At 37.8% G+C, this 14,463-nt stretch overlaps 2 protein-coding genes across 29 annotated transcripts in view; both read right to left on the reverse strand.

The window, feature by feature from the left end:
* Nucleotides 1–4,190, reverse strand: part of macf1b (microtubule actin crosslinking factor 1b) — a 37,529-nt gene extending 33,339 nt beyond the window's left edge. For 2 of the 3 annotated variants that reach the window (XM_083543478.1, XM_083543477.1), the window contains exons 1-2: nucleotides 4,012–4,188; nucleotides 655–677 (exon numbers count right to left, since the gene is read on the reverse strand). The gene's annotated coding sequence lies outside the window, so the exon portion shown is untranslated. Of the gene's footprint in view, nucleotides 1–654; nucleotides 678–4,011 lie in introns of all 3 variants that reach the window. The other variant, XM_083543474.1, reaches the window with a different exon arrangement.
* Nucleotides 4,191–5,779: 1,589 nt separating this feature from the next.
* The window catches only part of plecb (plectin b), a 124,717-nt gene continuing 116,033 nt past the window's right edge, over nucleotides 5,780–14,463 (reverse strand). For all 26 annotated transcript variants that reach the window (XM_083542886.1, XM_083542885.1, XM_083542884.1 and 23 more), the window contains 3 exons: nucleotides 7,107–14,216; nucleotides 6,771–6,872; nucleotides 5,780–6,606 (listed from right to left, as the gene is read on the reverse strand). In XM_083542886.1, coding sequence (XP_083399012.1) covers nucleotides 8,097–14,216 — 6,120 coding nt within the window. In that variant the 3' untranslated portion in view covers nucleotides 5,780–6,606; nucleotides 6,771–6,872; nucleotides 7,107–8,096. The remainder of the gene's footprint in view (nucleotides 6,607–6,770; nucleotides 6,873–7,106; nucleotides 14,217–14,463) is intronic.

A 14,463-nucleotide genomic window follows, 5' to 3' on the forward strand; every position in this document is an offset into this window, starting at 1 on the left:
GGAAGGTGATGATTCAATTTTAACATTGTGCAATGGGACATTAGCCTATGCCTAATGCATTTAGCAAATAATGTGAAATCGAATAAACAAATAATTCAATTAAACATTTTTCATTAGTCTGAGAATTGCAATAGCTGATTTATTTTAAATTAGATGCATGATTTTTTACATTTCCTTTTTTTCTAAATAGCTGTATAAGTCTATAATTGATGGAGCTACAGTAATTTAACATAACATTTGCTACATACATACATACATACATACATACATACATACATACATACATACATACACACACTATATGGACAAAAGTATAGGAAACCTTACATTTCTAGCCATTTGTGGTTCTTCACTAAATTGGAGGCACACAATTGTATAGGATGCCTTTGAATGTAATACAGTTCAATTTGACCTTAACTTGAGGAGACCCAAACCTGTTCCAGCATGACAATGTCCCTGTGCACAAATAAATGTTGAGGATAAACTGGAATGCTGACCTCACCCTACATTAACTTAACTAATGACAAATGGAACAAATGGGGATGTTCAGAAAGCACATACAAATCGAATGCTCGGGTGTCCTCAATCTTTTGTCCATATAATCTTGCTGTTCATTTACTGCACAAAATTTGCTACTGTATGTATTTGCCTTACCCATATTTTTTTACCTCAGCATGCTAAAATTGGATAGAAAAATATACTTATTCAGTAAAATACAGATGAATGCACAGTGTATCATTATGCTATTTCTATTGTATTGCTTATGACTTATAGATGACATGCATTGTAACAATATCATTGTGAGATTTTGGATTGATGCCTATGCTTGCTAGCAATTATGTTTTGTTTTTGTTTTGTTTTTTAACTCTAATCTCTCTCATCTGTGTCTTCTTAATCAAGTACGAATATTACAATCTGTTTTGTGTTATTTAGTCTTGGAACTCAGGCATGTACTGTGTCTAATTTTGCCCGTTTTTTCCTCTGCCTTTGATTGTGTTTTGATCATTTGGACTGTATATTCACCTTAAAAGTTTTGCAATTATGTCCGTGTTTTGAACAAACTTAGTGGACTTTGATTGCTGTCTGAATGCTATTACACAGTCAGTGATGATTACAAGGATTTCTCTTTAGTAAAAACTCACTGCTGAGTTTTATCTGAATGTTTGTCAGTGCCTAAATAGTTGGAGCATTGCTTACTCACTACTGATGACCGGTGTTTCAGCCGTGCTCAGAGAGAAATGTAACACTTGTAGAAACGTAGCTATACTTACTCTGATTTAATATGTAGTTCTCCAACATATGCAGTGTACTTCATCAACTACTACATCTTCAAAGGTAAGAGGCAGGTCTTTAATCATTCAAAATTAGATCGGCATGTAGCAAACTCCATATTTGCTAGGGCCTTTGTTGTGTTGCTGACTATCACCTTTCCCATCCTTACTGTGGAATTCCAGTGGAACAATGGAGCACCACATCAGTTTTTCTAGCATGGCCTGTCTGATTGAAATTGACCTTGCTTCTAGAGAAGCAGAGAATGACATCAGAAGATGATCATCAGCTATTTCAACCAATAGTTAAATTCTTTGTTGATAATAGTTTTGACTTGCAACCCAGCTCAAAATTCAAATTAACTGGATGACTTTTTGACTCTTGCATTATGTCATCTTAATGCCCCTTGGCACCTTTGTATGGCAAAATGACAAAGATTCATGTGGTCATGTGCAATCTCCAAAAATATTGGAGCTTTTTATATACTATGGAAATGAAGGGGAGTGGTAGCTCAGTGGTTAAGGTGCTTGGTTACTGATCAGAAGGTCAGGCCCCAGCATCTCCAAGCTGCCACTCTTGGGCCCTTGAGCAAGGTCCTTAACCCTCTGTGCTCCAGGGGCACTGCATCATGGCTGACCCTGTGCTCTGACCCCAGCTTCGGAACGAGTTGGGATATGTGAAGAAATAATGTCACTGTAATGTATATGTGACAAATGAAGGTAAGTCATTAAGCATAATTTGTTATATTCTGTGTAGGGCTGAAAGGAAGTAAACAGCCTTCAGAGAAGAAGCCACTTTTTATCAATTTGCATTACAAAGAAGAAATATAAGAGCAACATAAATAGTGATTATGATGCTACTCAAAAATGCAGCGTTTTAAATTCCCCAGAAACAACTAATAGAGGGAACTAAGATTAAGCAGAATTATGAATTAGCTGATAGGGAGTCAACATTGAAGTGAAGTTGCCTGCTGCTGAGCTGATGGTTTATCATTTTTGCCAAACCTTAAGGATCAGCCTTCTCAAAGGCCTCCCGATGGCATAACATTCAAACAACCATATCAACCAGATAACACAGCATGCACCAGCTTTCTGTCCAGGACTCTTTCTACATTGCTGATTACTGACCACCGATCCATTTCCATCAGAACAGTGATATATATGCTCTAGTTTACCTGTTCAATATAGATACATCCTATGTTCTATGTCTTTTGGATGAGGCTAATGGTATTCATCTGCATCATCATTAGCCAGCCTGTCTACACAGTTCACCTCCTGGGCCTTATATGAGCAGGGATGCATTGCCTATTGGACTGAAATGGAATTGAAATCATCTTAATGTACAGTGCATCTGCAAAGTATTCACAGTGCGTAACTTTTTCCATATTTTGTTATGTAACAGCTTTATTCCAAAATGGATTAAAGTCATTATTTACCTCAAAATTATACAAAAAACACCCCACAATGACAACATGAAAGATGTTTGTTTGAAATCTTTGCAAATGTATTAAAAAAAATTTAATAAAAATAAAATCACATGTACATAAGTATTCACAGCTCAATACTCTGTTGGAGCACCTTGGCTTAATTACAGCCCGAGGCTTTTTGAGTGTGATGATGCTACAAGCTTGGCACCTATTTTTGGGCAGTTTCTCCCATTCTTCATTCTTCGTTATTTTCAGTACTCTCCAGAGATGTTCATTCGCAGAGTCGCCCTGTAGCCACACTTTATCTTGGCTCTGTTCTTAGGGTCGTTGTGCTGTTCTGAGGTCCAGAGTGCTCTGGAACAGGTTTTTATCAAGGATGTCTCTATACATTGCTGCATTCATCTTTCCCTCGAGCCTGACTAGTCTCCCAGTTCCTGCCACTGAAAAACATCCCCACAGCATGAAGCCATCACCACCATGCTTCACTGTAGGTATGGTTTTGGCCAGGTGATGAGCGTTGCCTGGTTTCCTCCAGACATGACACCTAGCATTCATCCAAAGGTTCCAATCTTTGTTTCTCATGGTCTGAGAGTCCTTCATGTGCCTTTTGACAAACTCCAGGTGGGTTGTCATGCGCCTTTCACTAAAGAGTGGCTTCCGTCTGGCCACTCTACAATACAGGCCTGATTGGCAGAGAGATGATTATTCTTCTGGAAGGTTCTCCTCTCTCCACAGAGAAACGCTGGAGTTCTTTTAGAGTGACCAGTGAGTTCTTGGTCACCTTCCTGACTAAGGTCCTTCTTCCCCAATCGCTCAACCTTATATAGCCAGGTGTGTGCCTTTCCAGATCATGTCCAATTAACTGAATTTACCAAAGGTGGACTCCAATTAAGTTTTAGAAACATCTCAAGGATGATAGGTTTGCAAAGATTTCAAACAAACTTCTGTCACTTTGTCATTGTGGGGTTTTGTTTGTGGAATTTTGAGGAAAACAATGAATTTAATCCATTTTGAATATGGCTGTAACATAAAATGTGGAAAAAGTGGAGCACTTGTGAAAAAGTGGAAAACTTCCCCGATGCACTGTAGTTCATCGATTGGTATTTTACCACCTGGCCTCCTGAACTGAGTGTTTGATCCATGCTCATTGCCAATAACATTTATGTCAGGAACTATGGGCATCATTTCTCTGGGCACCAGCTTAATGACACTTGGTTGGACCTAAATATATACTCATACCCAAGAGCAGGTCCAACTGTCTGGAATATGGTATTTTTTTTTACAGTCTGATATTTGCTCCTTTTTTTGGAACTTACCTTATAATGTCCATCTTGGACAGGGGAAAGCGATGTTATGGGCAGAGACTGAACAGAAAGATGATCTCTTCCCAGAGGTGGACATGGTAGAGGGGTGCTGACAAACTGGGCATAGCAACAGATGAGTTACACTTAGTTATTGTCTACCTTCCACAAGTGCATTTTTTAGATATACTTCTTTAGTGTAAACAAGTGTTGACTAGTGTAATGTAATTAACCTAATAAACAAAACATATAAGAAATAAGCATTCAATATAGGTTTATAATATATATTGTATAACATTAAATATTGTTACATAAACCCCAAAATGTTGTCAAACTATACAGTCAACCTTCAAAATGATTGCCGTCCTTTTCATTAAATGAGAAATAATAACAAAAACATGATGGATATGAATAAATAATAAACACAATTACTGCATTTTTCCAACACACTGATTTCAGAATCATTATTCATTGAATTTGCAGAGATTCTGTGCATAACTATAGAGTTTGATTTTGATCTCATCTGACCACAAGACACAATGTCATCTGTAATTCTAATGATGTTTGGGGACCTTTAGGCACTGCATTGTGAGAGCTGCTCTCAAAATATGTATTTCTTTAAAAAAGGACTATAGGTGAGAAGCTCAGGCGTCCATATTAGATGATTTTTTAAATCATATTTTAGTAGTTGACTATACGGGGTTCGCCTACCATTCATTTACTATGATGATGAAGTCACATTTTAAGTCTAATAGTCAGAACATAGCAAATCAGTGCTATTAAATTATTCTCACATTAATTTATATATATATATATATATATATATATATATATATATATATATATATATTAACCTTTTTCAAACATCAAAAACTGACTGATTTATGATTCGTGCCTACATTAATTTCCTTTGAAAACAACACGTTTATGTATATTGTCTAATTGTTAGATGCCCAGTCAGGACAGTGTGCTTATGGGTCCAATTCTAGGGAAATGTCCATCATATGAAACTTCTTCATTGTGGCTCTAATTGTACAGCATACATATCTGTTCATAAACATTATATTATGCCTATAAAAATTATACCTTTTATATGGCCATTAACTAATTACTGTTGAGAGTTCTTTGGTTTTTCGTATAGTAAGTGACTGAAAGCAAATGAAAAATGTGTTAAATGAATGACAGTTTATTTGCCTATACAATCTTTTTATTGCATTAAAATTAAACATAAAACAAAAAGTGTTTGAATTTTTTGGTATTTTATTTTATTCAACAATTGCTATTTAGTGTCAATAATAACAACACTGTAAATAATGGCTACCATTAACCCTTTTATATGTCAAAGCAATGTTAATATAGTTTAAATGCAAATCTGCATTAATCCTGTTCTGGGATTTTAAGAAGAATTTTTAAAATAAAAATGTAAAAAAGGATCATGTTGAATAATACGTAATACTTATGTTAATGTGTATTAATCTCTTGCTAGGCTCGAATATACTGTATATAAATAAAATATAAATAGGCAAATGTGAAAAAACTTGTGTGGTCCAAACCATGACTCATAACTTACTACTTGTCAATACCCAATTTTTTATTTTTTTTCCTGTAATACAGATAATAAGAACACTGTTTTGTTTGTATTATTTTTTTTGGCCTAGAAAGACCTTTATAAGACCAAGAAGTGTTGTGCCTTATTTAAGCATATTAATATTTTCACGTATTTGAAATGAACGTGTATATCAACAGAATAAAAAAAAAAAAACTTAAAAAGAACAGACAAATGTTATTTCTATAATTATTTTATTTACATTAGAATATAAGGTTATTCTTAAAAGCAATGCAATTTTCATTATTATTTTCATTATTATCACAAAGCATTATATACCTCATGCACAGGTCGGTTTGAATTTCATACATTTGTAATAATAAGGTTTTAACCCCATAATGACACTTATCATGGAATTCATATATGCCTGCATTTCATCTCAATCTTCTAAAATGTCATTAAGTTAGTAAACCATGCAGAAGAAAATATATTACAGGACATGATATCAAAATAAAGAAAATGGAAAACAAATATGAAGGTATACACAAGTCAAGTACTTTCAAGAAAATAAACTGTGGATCAGAAGAAACACTGGTCAAGGAAAAAAAAGAAATCACTATCTTTGTTAAAAATGGAGAAACAAAAAAAATAAAAATAATTCCACAATATTTCCTAATACACACATTTGTATTGTTAAACTCAAACTGTGTAGAATACAGTAGCACACACTGGATCATGGGAACCAGGGGAATGCGTATTAAATGCTTGAAACTGTGTAATTTTAAAGTAAAATGAGAGATTAGAAGAAATTTCAGAACATTACTGTCAAAATGGTCAGCGAAGTTATATTTAGTCTTTGATGGAAAACAGTGACTCGCTAAGAGAATTTCTGAGCTTGTGTGCGGACAGTGTGGATGGTGACACCATAAAATGTACAGTCGATGGCAGTCGATTGTTGGTGTGATATTCAAGGAAAACATCTGTGTAACCCTAGCCTCTACCTTCTCTGAGCAAATGATACTGCAGAAGCAACAGAAGAAACGAATGAAAGGCTCACTGCAGATCTACAAAACAAAAACAAAAGAATGGATACTATGAAACAACAAAAATCAACAAAAAAATGGATGAAACAGAATGTGTACCACCATTCATACATAAATAATATCCAGGTTATACGATAAACACTCTGGATATGTCGTTCAAATTTCATAATTGAACAAGATCTTACCTGAATAGTTGTAGCTGAGGGCTGCTGGCAAGCATCGATTTTACTGCTCAAGATCACACTAACATTCTCTTCAATTACTACCGTGTTGGCTATAGATAAACTCTGGGAAAAAAAATTGAAAGAGAGAGAGAGAGAGAACCAGATTAAATCATCAGTGACTTTTGCACACTTGGTTCATCATCTAATATTCAAAATGAGTCTGCGGAGAAAGAAATTCTAATACACTGATACTAAATATTGACCATAACGTATGATTTGTTAAAATACAAAAAAACAGAGATGAGGTATTAATATAAATATTAATATATAGTATATTATATTGCTGATGTAACTTACAAGTATAAAATGCTCAGCATCGAATTCACGTTTGTCCGGATGCTATGAGTAGAGGTAGGGTCAGACATCCTAAATCTTCTTGGTACTATACACCAGGACCCCTTGAATGAAATGATTGTGAACTGTGTAGGGGTTTCATGGTGGTGAGGGATATTGTGCACTTAATAAGAGTTTTATTAAGGGCACTTAGATGTTAATAAATAAGGCATATATCAGGGAATAACTGTGGGTTGTGAGATGCAATATAGTGGCAGAGTTTATGTTTCTTGAAGTGTGTTTCCTTCTCCAGTGTTAATATCAAAATGTCAGGTAATAGTTCTCTCTATACATTCAGCAATATTATTTGCACAACACTACTATTATCCATGATGGCATGTTTTGTAAACCGCCCATATACATGCATAAAAAAAGAAATGGATACTTTTGTACTTGCTAACTATTTGCTTATCCATTTTGGCATATTTTCTTGTTTGTTAACTTGAAAACTAATCCAAGTAAAATATAAAGACATTTTTGAATTAAAGTACAAATGCAGGCTAGTAGTAGTATTAAATAAAAGTTCTCTATAACAAAATCTAGACAGTTAATGCAGTTAGCCATAATAACGTTCTATAAAATCAGCAGTGGTATTTGAGTAAAAATGTTCAGCATTACTCAGGTATTACAAATGATGTGAAATTAGAATTAGAATTAAATTTTTTAACATGAATATTTGTCATGGTTGACCAATGCATAGTATTTAAGCACCCAAACCACAATACATATAATAGGAACTATTTACCAATCAGTTCCCAGTAAGAACATAGTAGTTTCTGGGATGCAATTTTCCATGACAAAACGTGCTAATTAGAATGAATAAATATATCATTGTTTTATGCAGTTGTAGTGTGTGGTGGGGGACTTATTTAAAGACTATCCTATTTAGAGTTGCAAGGTCATATTTCTGATAATAGTGTGAGATTTTTGGCTAAGTGCATAGCAGGGTCAGTATTAGAATCTGCGAGTATAACTGCTGGACGTGTAGGAAGATGAGGATAAGTTCATGCTGAAGCCGGAGCCAGTGGCATCAAAACTACTTCTTCTTGAACCTGATCTTGATCCTGTTCTGGATCCAGACCTTGAGCCAGCAGCAGACCCAGCACCACTGACATTGAACGGACTGTAAAGGCCTTTACTAGACTGGGAACAGGCTTCTAGCAACCGTAGCCCAGTTCCTTCTTCAACCATGCTCCTGTCAATTGCATCCTTATAAGAGATCTTCAGTTTAGTTTTGGGGCATGTAAGATATTTGGAATAAGCGCTCACATCCCTAAGCTTTTGGGCTGTGCGGATATCTATAGCTCCTTTCTTGATGGCCTCTTCCAGAGAGACTCTTCCTTCAGTCTCTGGTTCAATAAGACCACCAGTTAGATACTGAACCTCCAGAAAACGCTGGCCAGCCTCATAATATAGCCAGCCTTTCTTAAGAGCTTGAGCAGCAGACATTTTCACTTTGGTTCTAGGGTCATCAAATCCATTGAAGGCTTTTTGTGCCAGGCTGATTCTGTCAACCATTATCTTATCTAGAAGACCCTTATTGGTTGCATCAACAACAGAGTACTTTTGCCCAGTGGATGGGTCTATTATGCCACCAGTGCAAGCTTGTGCCTCAAGCAATCTTTGTCCAGTTATGCTGTCTACTATGTTTCTGTGCATAGCTTCAGTGACTGAAACCTTCTCTAGAGTGTCTGTATCAAGAATGCCAGCCACAGGTCCAATTTCCTCAGATGGATCATTCCACACAACTGCGGGTGCTTTGATGGATGGTATGGGACTCATTGGATAGGAGGAAGAGGATCCAATGGACGATGAACGGGAGCGAAAGCCACCCATGTTTCCAGACAGCATGTCAGCAAATTCTGTAATGGCAAGGTTGCCAGAGCGATACTGGTCAAGGGAAGACTGATCAATAAGACCTCTTGCCAGAGCATCAGCGATGTCATATTGGCGACCTGATCTTCTGTCAATGATGATGGACTTCTCTTCACCATCAGATGATGTCATTGTGATTTCTTCCCATTCACATTCCTGCTCTGCAAGTTCAAGGTAGGTTTGGTGATCAATGAGCCCTTTGCGATAGGCTTCATACACAGACATTTCTTTGCCTGATTCAGGATCAACAATAACAACTCTGCGTTTGCGAACTGAGGATTTGGATGATGTCTTTCTCTCTCGTTTCTTCTCCTTTAAGAGTAAAAGCAGGAGATCTGTCTCTGGGTCGACGATGCATCTCTCCATTAGCTGCAGATAGGTAAGATTTTCTTCTGTGTTTGGGTCAAAAAAGCCCTTGGTATCATCAGATGGATCGGACAGGATCTCGTTCATCTCTTCGTCAAAGAATCCACGATTGTAAGCCACTTCTACAGGCAAGCGATGGCTCTCCTCAGGGTCAATGATTCCTCCAGTGGCAATTTGAGCTTCAAGAAGACGAATTCCGTGATCTTTGAGAATCAGGCCTTTTTTCATAGCCTGGAAGAGTGAGATAGTTTTACCTGTATAAGGATCTCGGTAGCCAGTTACAGCCCGTTCAGCAGACATGAGCTTGTCTTTAAACTCTGGGCCCACAATTCCCATCTTCACAGCTTCACCGACTGTTAATTTCAGATTTTTAATTGGGTCAATCATGTATCCTGTGGCTGCTTGGGCTTCCAGCAATTCAAAAGCAGTCCCTGGCCTGATCATATTTTTCTTCATAGCTTGGTATATAGAAAGACGGTCTTTAGTTGCTTCCACAAACACACCAGAAATGCAGCTTGTGCCCTCAAGGTATTTCTTAAGCCTGCTGGTTACCTCTTCGACTGTTAACAAACCCTCATTAAGTGCAGAGACTGTTTCTGCATCGATGATTTGTGATCGTATCAATTCTTCGATTGTGATTTCTTTTCTGAGACCCTTAAACATCGGTCTTTTTTCGGCTAAAGGCAGCAAATATAGTCCATCTTTATCAAGCCGGCATCTCTTGAGCAGTTGTGCATATGAGAGTTTTTCCTCTGTAACAGGATCAACATATCCTTTAACTTCATCATTGAGTTTTTCATATGTTTCTTTGTTGATATATCCACGTTGTGTAGCAACATCTGCTGGCAGATGAAAGTTGAATTCTGGATCTATTATTCCACCAGTTGCGGTCTGAGCCTCAAGCAGCCTTAAAGCATAGTCATCTGGCACAAGGTCCTTTTTCATTGCCTGGAAGAGGGAAATTATTTTGCCACTGTATGGATCTTTATACCCAGTAACTGCTCTTTCTGCTGACAGAAGTTTGTCATGAATTTCTGGCCCCACCACACCTTTACGCACTGCTTCATCAACTGTGAGCATTTCATTCTTGGCAGGATCGATGATAAAGCCAGTTGCTGCCTGGGCTTCTAAGAGGACGAGTGCATATTCTGGATTAATAAGACCTCTCTTCATTGCCTGATAAACACTGGTTTTAGATTTGGAATCAGGGGCAACACCAGCAATGCTGCCAGTACCGAACAAGTATTGTTTAACACTATGCAACTCCATGATCTCACGAATGGTCTTCTTCCCTTGCTTAAGCAGGTTGTATGTCTCTATGTCAATTATTCGGGCACTATAGAGTTCTTCAATTGTGACTCGGCGCCTGCCCATGTTATAAGACTTGATGTTCTCCCCTTTAATGATTTCTCTCTGCTCCATTATCTCAATGATTATAATGATCATTCGCTCCTTGGTTAGTTTGCCTGAACGATATTCATCCAGGAGTTTTGTCCTTTCTTCTTCAGGTAGCAAATTTGAGTTCATAACATCCCAGAGGGACATTGAGCCCTGAGCAAGGCCTTCAATTGGAAGGTCAACCTGAGTAGTAGATAGATCACTCTGGATTTGTTCTTCAGTATAAAGGTAAGTCTTTTCAACTACTGTTGGTGCCTGTGGTTTGGACAGTCGTAAGAGGTTTAAGCCAGTCTCAGGATCAGTCATACACTTGTCTTTTAATTGTTTATATGACACATTCTCATCAGTTTCAGGGTCAGAGAATGTTTTGTTTTTATCTGAGTCTTCAGCCATAAGGCTGGCCATTTCCTTGCTGAAATATCCTCGCTGGCATGCAACATCATTGGGAATCCGATGACTGTTTACTGGATCAATAATTCCTCCAGTGGAAATCTGAGCCCCCAAGAAAGGCATGGCATGGTCTTTGGTTATAAGCTCTTTTTGCATGGCTTGAAACAAGGAGATAATTTTGCCTGTAAATGGGTCTTTGTAGCCAGTAACAGCTTTTTCAGCAGTAAGAAGTTTTTCATGAAGTTCAGGTCCTACAAGGCCTGCTTTAACAGCTTCATCAACTGTGAGAAACTGATTCTTAACGGGATCTACCATGAAACCTGTAGCAGCTTGTGCTTCAAGCAAGGAAATTCCTGTGTTCTGTCTCAAAATGTTCTTTTTCATTGCTTGATAAATGCCAAGCTTTTCCTTTGTTGGTTCCAGATATATACCAGCAATGGAGTCAGCGCCTTGTAGATACTTATTAACAGAGTTGTTCTTGCTGACTTCGTGTGGAGTCCTCTTACCTTGTTGGAGCAAATCATAGGTTGACTTATCAATAATTTTGGAATCCAAAAGGGATTTAGCTGGGACAGGAGCCCTAAGTCCTTTGAACGCAGACTGTTCTTGTGTCTTGGTTTCTCTGTCTTGAACAATTGTGACTACAATCGTTATTATCTTCTCAATTGTCACTTTTCCAGATCTGTACTGCCTGAGTAAATCAAGTCGTTGTTCCTCAGTAAGATATTCGGAATTTATTATCTCCCAGATGGTAACTTTTCTGCCTTTAAATGGTCCACACGGAATCTCTACTGATGCCTGTGTCATTGCTTCCTTAGTCTGTGCTTCACTGATCTTCTGTTCCTCTTTAGCATTGATTGCTTGTTCTGACAAGGGCAGAAGCTGAAGCCCAGTCTTTTTGTCAGTAATACATCTCTTCTGAAGCTGCTGATATGTGACATTCTCCTGTGTGTTCGGATCATAGAAACCCTTGATGTCTTCTGTTGGGTTAGTCAAGACTTTATACATTTCGTTATCAAAGTAGCCCCTTTTGCAGGCAATGTCCTGTGGAATGTGGTGGCTTTTAACCGGGTCTATAATGCCTCCAGTTGCCAGTTGTGCATCAAGGAATCTGATTCCCTGCTCTTTGTTAATCAGTTCTTTTTTCATCGCCTCAAAGAGAGACACTGTTTTTCCTGTGTAAGGATCCTTGTAGCCAGTGACGGCTCTTTCTGCAGACAGCAGTTTTTCATGTAGCTCAGGGCCAACAACACCTGCTTTGACAGCTTCGTCTACTGTAAGTTTCTGATTTTTTACAGGGTCTATGATAAATCCTGTTGCAGCCTGAGCTTCTAAGAGAGACAGAACAGGCCCTGGTCTCATCATATCCTTTTTCAAAGCCTCATAGAAAGGCATGGTCTCTTTAGTTAAGTCGATGACAACGCCTGCAATGCAGTTGCTACCCTTCAGAGCTTTGCGTACAGACTCCATCTCAGACACTTCTTTGACAGTCACATTTCCTTTGTGTAACTTGTTATACAAGTCTTTGTCGATAACCTTTGATTCTAGCAACTCTGCAGCAGGAACAGGTGCTCTAAGGCCATCGAATTCGTGCTCATTTGCTTTTTCCTTTTGTTCAGCAACAGTAATTATAATCTTGATGATCTTTTCGACTGTTATCTTGCCCGTTTTGTACTGCCGAATTAAGTCCTTTCTCTGGTCATCTGTGAAGTATTCAGAATTAATTATCTCCCAAATTGTAATAGTCTTTCCTTTAAATCTTCCAAATGGCACAGACACAGTTGTCTTATTGAAAATATCCTTAGTTTCTTCATCCGTGAAAGTTTTGGCATTAAGGACAGCTGTTTCTGATATCGGTAGGAAAATAATTCCTGATTCAGGATCTGTGACACACCTCTTCATCAACTGCAAGTATGTGAGATTTTCTTGGGTGTTTGGATCAAAGAATCCTTTGGTCTCATCAGAGGGGTCTTGGAGAACTTTGTTCATCTCTGCATCAAACTGACCTTGCTTATAGGCTGTTTCAATGGGTACACGGTGGCTGTTGACTGGGTCGATGATTCCGCCTGTTGCAATCTGAGCCTCAAGCATTCTGATGGCATGGTCCTCCAAAATGAGACCTTTCTTCATGGCTTCAAAGAGTGAAATCTTTGCTTCTGTATAGGGATCTTTGTAGCCAGTGACAGCTCTTTCAGCAGACAGCATTTTGTTATGAAGTTCAGGGCCTATCAGGCCTTCCTTCACTGCCTCGTTGACGGATAACTTCTTGTTATTAATAGGATCAATGATGTATCCAGAGGCTGCTTGTGCTTCTAGCAATACTAAACCAGTTCCAGGAGCAATTTTCTTCTCTTTGATACCTTCATAAATGGGCATTTTCCTGTATGGGTGTACAAGTAAGCCCCCAATAGAGTTACTGCCTTTAAGCATAGTCTTAAGTTTTTCTGTCTGGCTAAGCTCATGCACTGTGATCTTGCCTTTGGTCAGATTATCATATTCGTTTTTGCTTAAGAGGCCTACTTCTAACAGGCGGCTCGCTGGAACCTTCTCACGAATGCCATCAAAGCATAAGGCAGAGTCTCCATTTCTACTATCCACTTCAACACTCTGTCCATTAAGGTCTCTAGGCTGGTATTCCAATTCTATTTGTTGACTTCGAATTACTTCAAGCTCCAAAAGTTTTTCACGTAATTTTTGGTTTTCCTCAGCAAGCTGTTTTTCCTCCTCAAGCTTTTTCTTCTCAAACGCTTGCATCTCTTTTTGTTTATTTCGCATTTCATCTTCAAATTCCTTTTGTTTCTTAAGAGCAGCCTCCATAGTCGTCTGAAGTCTATTCTTCTCCTCCTCCAGTTGTTTTCGTTGGCGCTCTTGTTCCTCTTTGAGTGCTCTGGATTTTTTCACCTCTTCTTCGAACTGGCTTTCTAGTTTCTTTTTCTCATCTTCGATTAGTTTTTCTTTTTTAAGCAACTGCTGCTTTTCTAAGACAAATGTCTCCTGAAGGATCGTTTTCTCCTGTTTAATTTGTTCCTGTTGAGCATTTGCCATCTACAGAGGAAGAGAGAGAATGATTAGCACACAAGACATTTCTCTACACAAAACAAATTAACTGTATAACCGTAACTGATTGAGTACTTTTAATGCAATTAATATAAAAGGTAATAATATATCTAGAGATTTGCCCAGAGAAAATGACATGGATAAATAAAAAAAATTATATTCTTTAAAAGCAATGTTAGTTTTCAGGGAGGGGGTTAATGACCTAAGTGGCGTATTTATACCATGTTTAATACAA

This window comes from Silurus aristotelis (genome assembly GCF_946808225.1).
Source record: "Silurus aristotelis genome assembly, chromosome: 1".
In the NCBI taxonomy this organism is placed as follows: Eukaryota; Metazoa; Chordata; class Actinopteri; order Siluriformes; family Siluridae; genus Silurus; species Silurus aristotelis.